Source organism: Anopheles merus, chromosome 2R (genome assembly GCF_017562075.2).
Source record: "Anopheles merus strain MAF chromosome 2R, AmerM5.1, whole genome shotgun sequence".
NCBI classification, from domain to species: Eukaryota; Metazoa; Arthropoda; class Insecta; order Diptera; family Culicidae; genus Anopheles; species Anopheles merus.
Genome location: NC_054082.1, coordinates 33,503,416 through 33,519,499, shown reverse-complemented (window position 1 = coordinate 33,519,499; position 16,084 = coordinate 33,503,416). Strand labels below are relative to the sequence as shown.

Sequence of the window (16,084 nt, the reverse complement as noted above, 5' to 3'; positions counted from 1 at the left end):
AATCCAGGTTTCATTTTATTTTTCATCCTTTTTTTCTCCAAATCGATAAAAACTATGTTCACCTTCTGCACTTGGTGTAGCATTAGCTATTAATTACTGATTTTAGTTGAAATAATGTTATGATCTAGATTATTTTTTCGTTTGTATAATTGCGTTCTCACAATTTCCGCACTTGTCCAAATTGAATGTTCCGTGACAGATATGTCAAAGTTTGCTTGCTTTGACACACGTGTACAAGAGGTGATGGCATAGGAATTGAGCGATGTAAACATATCCAAAGATTAGCATCAAAAACAATAGAAAGAAAAGAAACATCTACCGTTTCACAAACTTCTCGTAAAACATAAAAAAACGACGTTTCTCCGATTCGAAACACATCAAATTGTTCTCTTTTTTAACTACACAACACACCTTTCAAAACGCACCGCCATTTGTTTTCCTACTGTCAGACGGTAGCGCAATGGCACAACCGGTACCGATCCGACAGCCGTACGCGGGATCGCACGCACACCATCAAGCGAAACGCAAGAAAAGTCAGTTGACGTTGTGGAATGGCGAACAGTATAAATTTGATCTCCGAACAATGCAGAAATTCTCTGAAAATTCAATTGGCCCCCGGGCTCGTGAATCGGTCGTGAAAGTGTTCCCTCGCTGGTGGTGTGGTGTTGGTGTTGTTCCGGTCAAGCAGCTGCAGCAGCCGTCCGCCGCTACTGCCCCGTCCGCCCGGGGTGCTGCCGTCGTGGTGCCCTTGTCGCCGTCGTCGTCGTCGCTGCCACCGTGGCCATCGGATCCGCGGTCAGCAGTATCGCTCTCATCCCGCCACTATCTCTGCCGTCCACCGGACGATGGCGGCTGAGCGGAGGTGAGGACTTGTTCTCGCGCTGTGTGCGTGCCGGAGTGAAAGAGAAAGAGTGTGCGCACCAACGATCACCATCTGCAGCGAGCGCATGTGTGTGAACGAAAGAAAGAGAGCGGTGAAGTAGCAGCTGGTAACCGTGTTAGGTGGAACCACCACCACCACCACCACTAACGGTGCCGCGGGCTAGGTGTGGAAGGGGAGCGGTACTAGTGAATTTGCCCCCTTTTTTCGGCACTCGAGAACCGATAATAGAGCCAATGGGTGGCAGCTGACGACACTGTCGCCGTGTTGCACCCAGCAAACAATTCTAACCACAACCATACACACAGCCAATGTGTGCGACAGCTAATTTTCATCACCGTACGATACCATCGCGAGAAAATCATTCCCTTTCGGTGGTGTGAGGGCAAGCGAAACGGCAACCAAGAAGACACACGCGCTACGTTGTGTGTTTTTTTTTCTCATCTTACGCTTACCTGTGTGCGTGTGCGTGAGTGTGTGTGAGCTTGCACCTGGGACAACCGTGTTCAGCGAGTGCGTGATTAGTGTGCGTGGAAATCGAATCAAGTGCGCATTGAGCAGGGAAAACAAACGTGTGTGTGTGTGTGTGCGTGTGCGCGCGTTGTGTGTGGTTTTGGAATGGCTGGCTGCGGTGCTGTTGTTGTTATTGGTGCCGCAGTGCCACACGATGCGGTGTATTGGTGTGTGGTGGAAAATCGGCACGTACCGTGAAAAGTGCAGCCGCAGCACCACCACCACAGCGCGCTTCGGTTAGAATTACGAATTAGAACGCATAGTAGTGCCGCGTTGCTGTATGGGTGTGTGAGCGTAGTGTTTGTGCGGTGGGAAAATTTGTGAAAGAAGAAAAGGTGCAAAAGAGAGAGAAAAAGACTTGCTTTTCCCATCTTCCCACTTCCCCTCTCCGCCCTGTGGCTTTTAGAGGTGGACGAAGAATGCTGCGCCAGAAAGCGAAAGGTAAGCCTGTTTTTCCCTAACCTTCTCTCTCTCTCTCTCTCTCTCTCTCTCTCTCTCTCTTTTTTTTTTTCTATGGTGTTCCTTTCCATTGTTGGGTGCGTATGTGGCATCCTCTCTTCCCCTCGTGCTTCATACTCGTGCAGTAAACCGTTTTTGATTGTGCCCACACTCGTTCGATGATGAAGTGTGAAAATAATGTATGAGCGAGACAGCTAGAACAGAAACACGCGCACACACAGACATGTACATAGAGAGACACGTATAGTTGTGTACGCGTGTACATTCAAAAAGGGTTCTAAAACCGCGCCACCGCCATGGGCTTCGTAGCCTACTGCTGCGGCGAGGGAAAGGAAAATTGCCTGCCTTTCGGGCATTGTTTCATGTGTGTTTGTAGCTGTGATGTCCTTCTTTCCAGCGTATCGGTTTGTCGATCGAATGCTCCTCAAAGTCGCCCGAAAACTCATTTGTTTGTTTTGTCTTCCCCCGTCCCCCTCCGCCCATCGAGCCGTTGTCTCTTGTGGGTTGTGGTGCGGGATGGTGCCCGATAGGCCGCCGGCAAGATGACGGCTAGCTATAATTAGAACCAGTGAGCGAGAAGATCCAAGGGGAGAGCGAAAAGGGTCGGGCGCGCAATACGCTACCACACTGGGAATAACCGACCGGCCAAGCCCGGGCGATGGTTTCTATTACAATGCCGTAGTAATGCGGATGAAAGAGACGATTTCAAAGAAAAGGGTAATTCTGTTCGAACGGTAGAAAGGAGGGTTTGAAGGAAGGGTGTAATTGTGTGGCGACTGGAGGTAAAACTATCGATTAAACGCGCGCAGCGCTATTTTTTGCCCAACGACGACCCCCTTTTTTGAATGTGTATTTTGTGTGGGGATCGGATTTCTGTTGCTGAAGTGTTAGTGTTCCACCATAGCATGTATATTTCTGATTGTTTTGTTTGCAAATGTTCTATTGTTTTTGCTCGAGAGAGAGAGAAAGAGAAAGAGAGAGAGAGAGAGAGAGAGAGAGAGAGAGAGAGAGAGAGAGAGAGAGAGAGAGAGAGAGCATAACGGCCCCGATTGGGTCAATAAGCGGAAGGTCGGTGGTGCCGCTGCTGCCGATGGGGTAGCCTCACCAACACTCACTCACCAGCGGCAAACGGTCTGCTGTGGCAAAGCCTCCCTCGATTGTAAAAACCTGACCCAACATGCACTCCAACCCCCAGCTTCCACCTCTCGTTCGCACCCGTTTCGCTTGCTGCTACAATCGCAACATGTGCTCTCCGTGCCTGTCTGTCTGTGTATGCGTGTTGCTGTGTTGGTGTGCGAAATCTAAGGCGGCTAAGAACGCGGCCGTCTGGCATGGGGAGCGTTAGAGCTCGGTGCCGATTTTGCGTGTGCAGCGCGGTTTAGAACAAACCAATTTAAAAATTTTGCTCCTTTTGCTGCAAAAACAGTTTTGCACCACCACTCCCTACACCACGTGTAGAAGAAGTAGCATTAAAATCATTTCCATGGCACCCGTAACAACATTTTAAATGGTTCGCTAGAAGGTAATTGGTAAATATTTTTAGAACGCTTTTGCTGCAACTGGAGTGGAAAAAAACTATTAAAATCGTATTAATGATTCACGTTGTTTGTCTGGATATGTTAATTGCACACACACACACATACACATTGCACATATGAAATTGTTCTTAATGCATACTCTTTTTATGAACTCAAAACAACTCCTATTAACGCATTCCATCATCCAAATCGAACCCGTTTTGTTGTCTTTCGCAATGATTTTTTAGTGTGTTGCGCGATGAGTGCAGATTGTCGACGGAAATTCCATCCCTATGTTGTTTCACTCTCACTGCTTCCCTGTCCCTGCTCCAAAGCTATATTACGCCACCGGATACATCATCAGCAGCAGGAGCGCATTGGCCAGTTGCAACAATAAACAAACAAACACACTATTGTGCTGGGATGGTGGATCTATTGCAGAATGGGGTTAGAAACATACTCTCTCTCTCTCTCTCTCTCTCTCTCTCTCTCTCTCTCTCTCTCTCTCTCTCTCTCTCTCTCTCTCTCTCTCTCTCTCTCTCTCTCTCTCTCTTTGCCTGTCTGCCTCTCTTACTGTCTAATCCACTGGCCTTTTACAAACGATCTGGTTTTGATGCACGCGAATTGCCCACCATCATCATCATCATATTGGTTGCAAACGCCGTTTGTGTCGGCTGTCGTTGTCGCCGGATGATTCTATCGCCGTTTTTTGCGTAACAGAACGATCAACACCAACGAAGCTGTGTCGTTTTTGTATTGCCAGCAATAGATTACATTCTATGCGATGCTGATGTTGTGCGTACCTACGATCTGTCTGGATCAGATTGGGAAGCATGTGAAGTATGATCATTCTCCGCCCGCCCGTACCGGATTGAAACAATTGCCTCCATCCCTCATGAACCCGCAGCAGGGAGAGTCTAATCAATGGTAACGATTTATTTATTCAGCCGTTCTTTGCTGGTCCGATTTGACTCGGTGGCCTAAGCCTTACAAATCGCTCGTGACTGTATTGAAGCTCTATTTGCAACGTAGTACTGAGATTGTTGGGAGTGTAGACAGCCTGAGATTGCTAAAATAATCAATATAATCGTATTATAAAACATTCCTGAGCTGATAAAACCGGTCACAATGTCAATGGATGCTAACTAGTGTTGGGTAAAAGTTGGCACACATTCGGAGTCGACACCGATCCGACTGCGGAAGGTAGGTCGGTTCCGGGATTACCCGGAGCCGTTCGGAATCGTTGGGAGCTGTTTGGAAGATCCTTGATAGGGGGTCGACCGGTGTCGGAGTCGTCCGGAATCGCCCGGAATCAGCTGGAGATGGTCGGTGCAATGTTTTTGTGGTCAGGCATTTCATTTCGTTGTGTTTTTTCCTCTTTCGCTTTGCTCGCGCATTTCTTAAACTCAAGCCGACTCCCAACGACTCCGGAAGACTCCAGACGGCTCCGACTCTGGACAACTCCGAGTGACTCCGACTCAGAACAACTACGTATGACACTGATTCAGAACAACTAAGGATGACTCCGACTCCTGGTGACTCAGGACAACTCCGGATAACTCCGACTCCCGCCAATTCCGAACGGCTCCAAACGATTCCAAACGACTCCGGATAATGCTGTGTAGAATCGGTTCTGAAATGTTCGGACTCAGATCGGAGTCAACTCCGGATTTTTATAGGAACTTTACCCATCACTAGTCGCGACAGTGAACGCTTGCAATTCTTCACCCTTTAATTGAGGGCCAGTCATCATCCCCGGAAACCGATGCCACTTCCTTTCACATTCCCATTTCTCCTACAATGACAATAAAAAAAACACACACACACACAATTCTAATTGGAAAAAACGTCTCTTTTAAGTACGGTGACCTAAGCAGCACGCACAGAACGATCATGTTAATGTCATCGCCCCCTCCATATAATGAGATAAATGTTCAGTGCTGCCTCTGGAGCCTCCTCATATCTATCCCGCTTCTCTATGTATTTCGATCTTTATGGAGCTTTTGCGGGCCAGAAAAAGGAAGTCATCATCCATCCATGCATCATAGTAGCACCGAGAATGGCAAGCAAACGACCCGGGTGTGTGTGTATTAAATGCCGTTCTGACAATGATACACATATGCTATATGGAATGGTTTCAATCCGCTTCCCCAAAACACCCCTTTCGAGCATGATATATCCTCCTTGTCCGCGCACACTGTGGCAAGATGCGGTGAGGCATCTCTCTTTGTTGCATCTCTCTAATGCAGTGCTCTCCAACCAGCTTTTTAAGGATCGTGGACCGCTTGGCTTTCAAAATACACTTGTCGCGGGGCCCTTATCTATTGAGGGCGGCATACATTGTATTGACTTAGTTCGAAGTGTGGAATCAAAAATAAGTTTAAATCTTATTCTACACATGCCTGTTGTATATATAATCTTGATTTATTTTTATTTTTCTTTTAAAAAGTTTTTCTTTTAAAAATTCATGTTTATCGCGTACTACTGCTGTTACCACTACGGAGCACACGTTGGAGACCACTGCTCTCTAATGGTATCACCGACACCGCCCTGTGATGGTGCTGTTCCCTCCAGCCCCGGTGGACCCCAGATGTGGAGCACTTCCGGTTGTTGTCTTCGCAGGGGGAGGAGGAGGGATGAATATAGGCGCGTCACGAGCGAACGCACATGTGGCAGGAAGTGATTAGTTGCCTCTCTCTTTCTCTCTCTCTCTCTGTATAACAATGGCAACAAAATTTAAATAATGAACACAATCGTTTTGAGTACTTTGTTGTCAATGATACTGTTATTTTATATTGTTTTGCAACGAGCGGTTTTCCGAGATGATTTCCGAGCCCCTACTACCCCCCCCCCCGCCCCCTTTAAACCGCGTGCCGAAGATCAGTGGTGTTGTGACCTCCGGTGCCAAGATTATTTTGAATTTCTGAATTTTGAATAAGAGATTAATGTGGAAGTTTTGCGGTGTCACATCTTTCCGCCGTCCTTTCTCTTCCGTACCGGGGAGTGTTGAACTTGCTTCTCCTTCACCAAATCAACGCTAATTGAATCGATTTTTATTAAATTATCTCTCGCTCGCTCGCCGTTGCGATGACTTCACGAAAGCGAAAAACTGCAGAAGAAGAGCTTCGGACTGGGAAACACGGGGTAAATTCATCAAATTGTTGAAGCGAGCGGAGGAAGAAACGATGATGATGACGTGTCCGAGATAATCTCAAACCACACACACACACACACACATCCATCTCTCTGGTGGGGGGGAGTTAATTGATTTATAAGCACGTTCCATTGGTTTCGGCAGCAAAACGGCAATCGTGTCTGGTGGAAGGAAGTTTGCTCAGCTTTTTTATTGCACTTGTTTTGTTTGCCTGGAAAATAGGTTAAAAAGTTAAAAAAAGGATAAAATAAAAAAAACAAACGTGCCTCACCCAACAAATCCATCATTACGATCCTCCCATATAAGTTATGCTCATGTCCCCACACATACACACACCAGCTCGCCCGAGGTCAATGGATCAGTGCTTCGCGATAGTGTGTGATATATTTGTCAGTATTGCTGTCGTGGCTTGTTGGTCGTAGTGCACCATGGTAACCATGGCCAGCGCCGCTTCTTCCTGGCAGGGCCTGAGGAGGTGGGGCACGTTCGCGTTCTGCGCAGAATAAATGTTTTATCCCCCCCCCCCCCCCTTCCTCCCTGCCCAGTTTCGTCTCTTCGTGTAAGCATAGTAAGCTCTGAAGTGTTCTGAACCCAGCGTTAGAACACACTATTGAGCGCGACGTCATCTTGAAGATCCCGAGGATTGTGCTTTCGTTTCGGTATGTGGTCATCCGTTCTTTCTCTCTCTCTCTCTCTCTCTCTTTCTCTCTCTCTCTCTTTCTCTCTCTCTCTCTCTCTTTCTCTCTCTCTCTCTCTCTCTCTCTCTTTCTCTCTCTCTCTCTCTCTCTCCCTCTCTCTCACACACGCACACATTCGTGCGTATTGGAACTCCCTTGGCAAAGATCCGTGTTAGAATCCGAGCTCCAATCCGAGGCTATTCTGGCGTCTCGTTCTCGTTAGCAGGGAGGAACATTCCGGGACAGCAGTAGCAGCAGCAGCAGCAGTAGCGAGAACGCCAGACGCCAGCCAGACTGCACTTGCGCTTTTCACCACACATACACTCACACACAGAAAGGTTTGGAGTTCTGTGTGTGTTCTCGTCGCCACTGGAAATGGCTAAGTTATGGGCCATTTTTTTATTGTTTTGTTATTTCACTCCCATACGTGTGAGAAATGCCATACAACGATGAGCGTATGTGTATGTGCTGATGGTCGTTGGGGATAGAGTTTCTGCTCGCCAGTGTGCATCTGCACTTGGAGTTGTTTGGACGCTTTTTCCCTGTAGAACCCGCGCCATTGGAACGACCGTACACCCTCCAGGTTCGAGGTTGTTTTTGCAGAAGCTCAAAGCCAAAGTGTAGTGGTTAGGAGATAAAGTTTTCCGTTTTTTCTGTCTTCGTTCAAATCGATTTTATTTCAATGGAAAAACGTCACATAAAAAAACGATAATTTTATGTTTATTCTTTCTTTTTTTTGCAGCTTACACTCTGACTTTGATTAGTACGTTTGCAGTGAAGGAGAACTATTGATGAGACGACTGCTCGTCGCGCGTGTAGCAGCAAATAAACGCTAGACAAAAAAAAAAACAATATTTAAATAATGACTTCGAGGTAGGTGGCTCGCGCTTTACTCTTACTCCAAACGCTCTTATTAGAATCGATAGCGAAATAACTTGCTTTCCTCCCTCGCCCATTTGATTTGCAGATTAGATCGGCTGTTTATACTGCTCGAGTCGGGCTCGGCCGCGGTAACGCGCAAGGCGGCGGCCAAGCAAATCGGCGAGGTGCAGAAGCTCCACCCGCACGAGCTGCACAACCTGCTCAGCCGGCTGCTCACCTACCTGCACAGCAACAGCTGGGACACGCGCATTGCCGCGTCCCAGGCCGTGCAGGCGATACTGGAAAATGTGCCACAGTGGGAGCCGAAACCGCTGCCCAACCTGCTGAAGATGGAAACCAAAGAGGAAGCAGCGGCGGCGTCGGCGGCGGCCGACGACGAGGAAGAGGACAAATCGTGCGACTCGTCCAGTAGCGCGCACGCGACCGGCAGTCGGAACGGTCACCACCACCACCACCGGCTGTCTTTCGACAGCTTCGACCTGAACGCGGTGCTGTTCAAGGGCGCCCGGCTGATGGGCTCGGAAGGGTCCGAGTTTGATCCGCTGGACGAGGGCGAGGTGGTCGATCTGCGGGAAAAGTTGGCCCGCCAGCGAGCGCTGCTGAATGAAAAGCTGGGCCTGAGCAGCGGGCTCAACCTGGAGGAGCTGGTCACGCTGGACGATGTGCGTAACAATGGGGGCGGTGGTGGTGGTGGTGGCGGGGGAAGCAATCGAGATCACCACCAGACCGGTGCGACCGGGGAGCGGCTGGTGCCGGTGCAGGAGATACTGAAGCTGAGCCGGGCCGATTCGGTCGAGGGGCTGAGCTGCCGGGAGAAGAATCGCGCCCGCCGGAAGGCCCGCCAGCAGCAGCAAGCGTTCCAGAACCCGATCGCTGCGGTAATAGGAGCTGGGGGCGGCAGCGGGGGCACAACGACGGTGGGAAGTGGAACTGCTGCGGGCAACGGTTCGAACGGAGCGACCGCGCCGGGCACGGCGACGATCGGGGCGAACGAGCCGGTCGAACCGGACCGCAAGCGCATCAAGACGGAAAAGGGCGGCGAGCCCGGTACGCCCGGGGCCGCGGGAAACAGCGTGCCGGCCGGCACGTGGACCGGCGAGGCCGTGCCCGATCTGACCGGCGCCTGGGTCGATGCCGTCGACTGGCCGCTGGACTCGTTCTGCTCGAAGCTGTTCCTCGACCTGTTCAGCCCGCGGTGGGAGACGCGCCACGGCTCGGCGACGGCACTGCGCGAGCTGCTGAAGTCGCACGCGGACGGCGGCGGCAAGAGCGTGTACATGACGCGGGCGGAGATGGAGCGGCAGCATCAGCTGTGGCTGGAGGACGCCACGCTCCGGCTGCTGTGCGTGCTCGCCCTCGACCGCTTCGGCGACTTCGTGTCGGACCAGGTGGTGGCGCCGGTGCGCGAAACGTGCGCCCAGGTGCTGGGGACGGTGCTGCGCCAGCTGCCGCTGGCCAAGGTGCACCAAACCGTCGCCATCCTGCTGACGTTCGTGAAGCAGAAGGAGTGGGAGGTGCGGCACGGCGGCCTGCTCGGCATCAAGTACATGCTGGTGGTGCGCGAGGACCTGATCCAAACGTTTCTGCCGGTGATCATCAACGACGTGCTGACGGGGCTGTTCGACGCGGTGGACGATGTCGGGGCGGTCGCCGCCTCCACCCTCATCCCGATCGCGACCTGGCTGCCGAAGCTGCTGAGCCGGGCGCAGGTGTCGCACATCGTGAAGCTGCTGTGGGATCTGCTGCTCGATCAGGACGAGCTGGCGTCCGCCTGTAACAGCTTCATGGGGCTGCTCGCCTCCATCCTGAGCCTACCGTCCGCCTCGAGCTGGATCCAGATGGAGCCGATGGCCATGCTGGTGCCCCGGCTGTGGCCCTTCCTCAGCCACTGTAGCTCGTCCGTCCGGCGCTCGACGCTGCAGACGCTGAAAACGCTTACCACCGCCATCTGCACCGAGAAGGAGGAGGAGAAGGAGGAGAAGGGGCGGGACACGAATGGTGGCAGTCCGACGACGCCCTCGAACGGCAAATCGGAACCGACCGACAGCGGAGTCGCCGTACTGACCGTGCCCGACACGGAAGAGTCCCGACTCGGGCTTAACTTCGGCGTGAAGGATTGGCCGCCGCCGCTGCTGCAGGAAGCGCTCCGGCACATCTTCCAGCGCGTGCTGGTCGAGCACGTGGAGGACATCCAGGCGCTCGCGGAGGACGTGTGGAACAATATGGTGGTGAACGCGGAGCTGTCCGCCCTGCTGCACGCCTCCTGCCCGTACGTGTCCAGCTGGCTGTGTCTCGCGATGCAGCCGGTCCGGCTGGCGTTCGATCCGGGCTCGCTGATCTACGCCAAGCCGAACCAGCCGGGCGGCGGGCCGAACCGCGAGCGCCGACCGCGTCAGTTCGATTCGTTCGATGGGTCGGCGGCGTCGTCGGCGGCGTGCGGTGGTGGCCATCTCTCGTCCTCCTCCGGCGCGCTGCACCAGAAGCTGTTCCTCGGTGGCGCCGAAACCGTGCCGCTCGACGTGCGGGAGAAGAACGTGGTGCGGGCGCGCTGCAAGGCAGCGCGCATGATTGGGCTGCTGTCGCGCTACCTGGTGCTGCCGGCACCGGGCGTCACCTACACCCCCGAGACGGAGAGCCCGATCGATTGCTACACCAAGGTGCTGGTCGGCTACCTGCAGTCCCGGTCGGCGCTGCAGCGCCTGATCAGCAGCCTGGTCATTGCGTACTGGTGCTCGTTCGACGGCACCATCCAGCCGGGGCCGCCGGTGCTGCAGGAGCGCCTGCGCGCCTGCCTGACCGAGTACGTGTACTACGACGAGGTGGGCATACTGTTCACGCGCCTGCTGCAGGAGTGCCGCGACTATCTGGCCACGCTCAAGCAGCACCGGGTGCAGCTGGCCGAGTACGAGCAGCTGAAGGTGCTGACGCTGGACCAGATCTACCAGATAGCGACCGCAGTGGGCGGTTGGTCGGTCGACGAGATGCGCACCAGGTACAACCTGAAGGCGAAGGTCGCGGAGCTGCTGGAGGAGCGCCGGCGCAGCCTGCTCGGATCGCATTCGGCCACCGCGCTCGAGCAGACGACGCTGCACGTCAGCACGCAGTCGTCCGTGTCCGGGGCGGTCGTCAGCCTGCGCTGCCTGCCCGACCGGTTGAATCCCGTGGTGAAGCCGCTGATGGAGTCGATCAAGCGCGAGGAGTGCGAGCTGCTGCAGCGCCTTTCCGCGAAGTATCTGAGCGATCTGCTCGACCAGGTCACTGTCCGCACGCCCTGCCCGAACAGCAAGATCGTGACGAACCTGTGCACGCTGCTGAAAAGCGATGCCGAGTTTACGCCGCGCGTCCTCTGCCCGGACCAGGAGCTGCAGCACTTCGATCCGGCCAACACGGACGACTCCAACCCGTACCACGGCATACTGACGCTGGCGAAGCAGCACCAGCGCTGCAAGGAGAGCGGCGGCGGCGGTGGTGGTACGTCGTCCAACAGCGGCTCGAGTGGTGGCGGAAGCTCGTCCCGCGGACCGGGCAGACCTGCCGCTAGCAGTACCGTTGCAGCCGCGCTGGACCTTTCCGCATCGTCGTCGTCGGCGGCGGCGGCGTCCTCTAGCAGCGCCGCCACGGCCACGACGAATGCTGCGCTGGACGAGCTGCTGGGCGGACCGTCGGAAAGCGAGGAAACGCAACGGAAGCACGCACGGACGCAGCGGCTCGGTGCGACGGCCGCCATCACCACGATCTGTGCCCAGTTCGGGGCGCAGCTGCCCGCAAAGCTGCCCATCCTGTGGCAGCTGCTGCTGGACAAGCTGCAGTCGCGCGTCGACGAGCCGTACGTCGAGCGGCTCGCGCAGGACGTGATCGCGCAGGACGAGACGAACGATTTCATGACCGCGCTGCAGCTGCTGGAGGTGGCCGCACCGTACCTGCACGCCGCCCTGCACCGGGAGCTGTTCGAGCTGCTGCCCAAGCTGTGCCTGCTGCTGCGCCACCCGCTCAAGGGCGTCCGGCACATGGTGGGCCGGTGTCTGGCGACGCTGGCCGCGGTCGAGGCGGCCAGCGTGATGACGATGGTCATCAACGAGGTCGTGCCGCTGCTGTCCTGCATCGAGAGCGTGATCAAGCGGCAGGGCGCCGCGGAAGCGATCACCTGCATCGTCAACCGGCTGCAGTTCGAGATAGTGCCGTACGTGGTGCTGCTGGTCGTGCCGCTGCTCGGGCGCATGAGCGACCCGGACCAGTCGGTGCGGCTCGTGTCGACGCACTGCTTCGCGACGCTCATCCAGCTGATGCCGCTGGACGGCCTCGGGACGTCCGGGGACGGCGGGGGCAGCGGCCGCCACCTGTCCGACGATCTGCGCCAGCGCAAGATGAAGGACCGCCGCTTCCTGGAGTATCTGTTCTCGCCCAAAACGATACCGGACGTTGAGCTGCCGGTCAAGATCAATGCGGAGCTGCGCAGCTACCAGCAGTCGGGCGTGAACTGGCTCTGGTTCCTCAACCGCTACAAGCTGCACGGCATCCTGTGCGACGACATGGGGCTCGGGAAGACGCTGCAAGCGATCTGCATACTGGCGGCCGACCATCACCAGCGCAGCCTCGATCGCAGCTGTGCCCAGCTGCCCAGCATCGTCATCTGCCCGCCGACCCTCACCGGCCACTGGGTGTACGAGGTGGAGAAGTTCCTGCCGAGCCGGTTCCTCCGGCCGCTGCACTACGTCGGGCTGCCGGGCAACCGGGAGCAGCTGCGCCAGAAGCTCGGCACCTACAACCTGATCGTCGCGTCGTACGACATCGTGCGCAAGGATATCGAGTTTTTCAGCTCGGTCAACTGGAACTACTGCATACTGGACGAGGGCCACATCATCAAGAACGGGCGGACGAAAAGCTCGAAAGCAATCAAGCAGCTGGTGGCCAACCATCGGCTAATTCTGTCCGGCACGCCGATCCAGAACAACGTGCTCGAGCTGTGGTCGCTGTTCGACTTCCTGATGCCCGGCTTTCTCGGCACGGAGAAGCAGTTCAGCACGCGGTTCAGCCGCCCGATACTGGCCAGCCGGGATCCGAAAAGCTCCCCCAAGGAGCAGGAGGCGGGTGCGCTCGCGATGGAAGCGCTGCACCGGCAGGTGCTGCCGTTCCTGTTGCGCCGCGTCAAGGAGGACGTGCTGACCGATCTGCCGCCCAAGATCACGCAGGACCTGCTGTGCGAGCTGAGCCCGCTGCAGGAGCGGCTGTACGAGGACTTTAGCCGGATGCATCTGCACTCGTCCGACATACGGGAGTGCTTGGAGAACATCGACGGGCAGATGGCCGGGCCGGCCAACAAGAAGACGCACGTGTTCCAGGCACTCAGGTGGGTGTGGGAAGGAAGGAATCTATTTTTCTTTATTTTCCCCCCATTGGTGATACTCACTCGATACTGGGTTCTCTATTGTTACAGATATCTGCAAAATGTGTGCAACCATCCAAAGCTGGTACTGTCGCCGTCCCATCCGGAGTATCAGATGATTGTGGGCGAGTTTACGCGCAACGGTTCGTCCATGGACGACATTGAGCATTCAGCAAAGCTTCCGGTTTTGAAGTAAGTAGTGATGGGAAAAATTAAGTTTTCGTCGGAATCGATTCCGGCTAGCTCTGAAGTTTTCTGGAATCGATTCCGGATAGTAGGTTCGGAATTTGCTTCGGAATCGGAACCTAAATCGGCTCGGGATCCGGAACCAATTTAGGTTTCGTAATCGGAATCAGCGGCGGAATCGGATTCGACTCCGGAATTGGATTTGGATCCGGAATCGGATTCGACTCGGGAATCGGATTCGACTCCGGAATCGGATTCGACTCCAGAATTGGATTCGATTTTGGAATCGGATTAGACTCCGGAATTGGATCCGACTTTGGAATCGGAATCGACTCCAGAATCGAAATCGTCTCCAGAATAGGAGTCGGGCCCGGAATCAGAATCGGCTTCGAGATCGGAATCGATTCCGGCATCCTTATAAGAATAGACGTTTGGGTTCAATAATACTACGTATTCATAGTCGCAAAAAATCTAAATTTACTAGTAAACGATCCATTCTCATGGAGATTTCCGGGCTGATTACGCTTCTGAACTTCTTATGTCAATTCAAGAACTGATTCTCATTCCGGAGCTAATTTCAAGTCTGGAGTCAATTCTGATCCCGTTACCGGAGCCAATTGCGATTTCCAGTTCGATTTTGCTTCCGGGTCCGATTCCGGAGCGGATTCTGATTCCGGAGCCGAATCCGATTCCAGAATCGGTTCTGGAATTGACTCGGAAATCGGAATCAGCTCCGGAATCAAAATCGGCTCCGCAATCAGCTCCGAAATCGGAATCGATTCCAGCATATCGGCCCCGGAATTGATTCCGAATAAGGAATCGGAATCGGGTAAGTTCCGATTCCGTGCTCCCACCACTAGAAGTAAGCTTATTGGTCCTCCTTTTTGTACCTTTTTGTTCACGCTGAATCTTCGTTTCTCTCTCCTCTCTCGCTCTCTCTTAAACAACAGGCAACTACTGCTGGACTGCGGCATCGGCACCAACGAGGACGTGTCGGTGAACCAGCACCGTGCGCTGATCTTTTGCCAGCTGAAGGCGATGCTCGACATCGTCGAAAACGATCTCCTGAAGAAGCATCTGCCGGCCGTATCGTACCTGCGGCTGGATGGCAGTGTACCGCCCAGCACCCGGCACCACATCGTCACCAAGTTCAACGGCGATCCTAGCATCGACGTGCTGCTCCTAACGACACAGGTAAGCGCTGCACAAACCGCGAGAGCGTTACAAGCACAGAGCTCCCGAGCCTCACTAACCAATCAATCGCTCTCTCGCTTGGTCCAAAGGTCGGCGGGCTGGGGTTAAATCTAACCGGGGCCGATACGGTCATCTTCGTCGAGCACGACTGGAACCCGATGAAGGACCTGCAGGCGATGGACCGCGCGCACCGCATCGGCCAGAAGAAGGTCGTGAACGTGTACCGGCTGATAACGCGCAAATCGCTCGAGGAGAAAATCATGGGCCTGCAAAAGTTCAAACTGCTGACCGCCAACACGGTGGTGAGCGACGAGAACGCCTCGATGGACACGATGGGCACGGACCAGCTGCTCGATCTGTTCACGCTGGCGGATGACAGCGGAAAGCAGCGTGCGGGTGGTGGTGGTGGTGGTGGTGCTACCACAGCCGTCTCCGATCGGCGCGGTTCGTTACGGTCGGCGGCCGCCGCCAGCAATGCTGCGGCCCAGCTCGAAGCGAACGGTAGCAACGGCGGTGCGGCCATTAAGACCGTGCTCGAGAACCTGCCGGAGCTGTGGGACGACAGCCAGTACCACGAGGAGTACGATCTGTCCCAGTTTCTCGAGGGGCTGAAGAAAAACCGCCAACCGTAACCGTTGCATTGGAATACCAAGTCTAGAAACGAACAGGCGCCGAGATTGAGTTCCGCGCCTTCTAGGATGATGGAATGTGTGTATCTGGTCATAGCAAAGCAGGCGATAATGTAGTCATTAGCGAGAGAGAGAGAGAAAGAGAGAGAGATGAGCGGTAAGAGCTGTTTAGCTGGTGAAGAATAACTTACTGTAAGTAGAGAAAAATCCGAGAGTCGAGTGCTTCTTATCTCATTTTCATCTATTACGTTACGTTTCTATGTGCCTAGCGAGGTACGTTTCGTCTTTAAACCGTTTTTTTCCACTATCGATAATTTGCTATCTTTCTGTTCAATTTTTTTTCTTCAATTTAGTGTTTTTGAATTCCATCCTTTTATAAGCCTATTCTTTAGTCTCTTGAAAAGAAGCAACTCTTATTTTTGTAGCGTACAATGTACAATCTGCCTTCTGTCCTTTACCTAATGCTAAAACATACAACAACACACACTAGTTGCCACTACATGTCGTACATTTGTAAGTTTCCCCGCGCAATGGGAAGAACTGGAAAGTATGTATTTAAATGCCTAGAATATATAAAGAGTGAGTTTCGTGAGCTAACATCATTTCCTTT

At 53.8% G+C, this 16,084-nt stretch overlaps 1 protein-coding gene across 3 annotated transcripts; it reads left to right on the top strand.

Annotated features, from left to right (window-relative positions):
• Positions 1 to 518: 518 nt before the first annotated feature.
• LOC121588105 (TATA-binding protein-associated factor 172) lies at positions 519 to 16,071 on the top strand. 3 transcript variants are annotated; one of them, XM_041905722.1, is made up of 6 exons: positions 519 to 862; positions 7,943 to 8,073; positions 8,168 to 13,429; positions 13,517 to 13,657; positions 14,602 to 14,845; positions 14,935 to 16,071. In XM_041905722.1, the coding sequence occupies exons 2-6, from the start codon at positions 8,063 to 8,065 to the stop codon at positions 15,475 to 15,477; spliced, it is 6,201 nt and encodes a 2,066-aa protein (XP_041761656.1). In that variant the 5' UTR covers positions 519 to 862; positions 7,943 to 8,062; the 3' UTR covers positions 15,478 to 16,071. The 3 variants fall into 3 exon arrangements, with proteins under 3 accessions (XP_041761656.1, XP_041761654.1, XP_041761655.1); XM_041905720.1 differs by having other exon boundaries at positions 519 to 1,834; XM_041905721.1 differs by lacking the exon at positions 519 to 862 and adding an exon at positions 7,078 to 7,182.
• Positions 16,072 to 16,084: the final 13 nt, after the last annotated feature.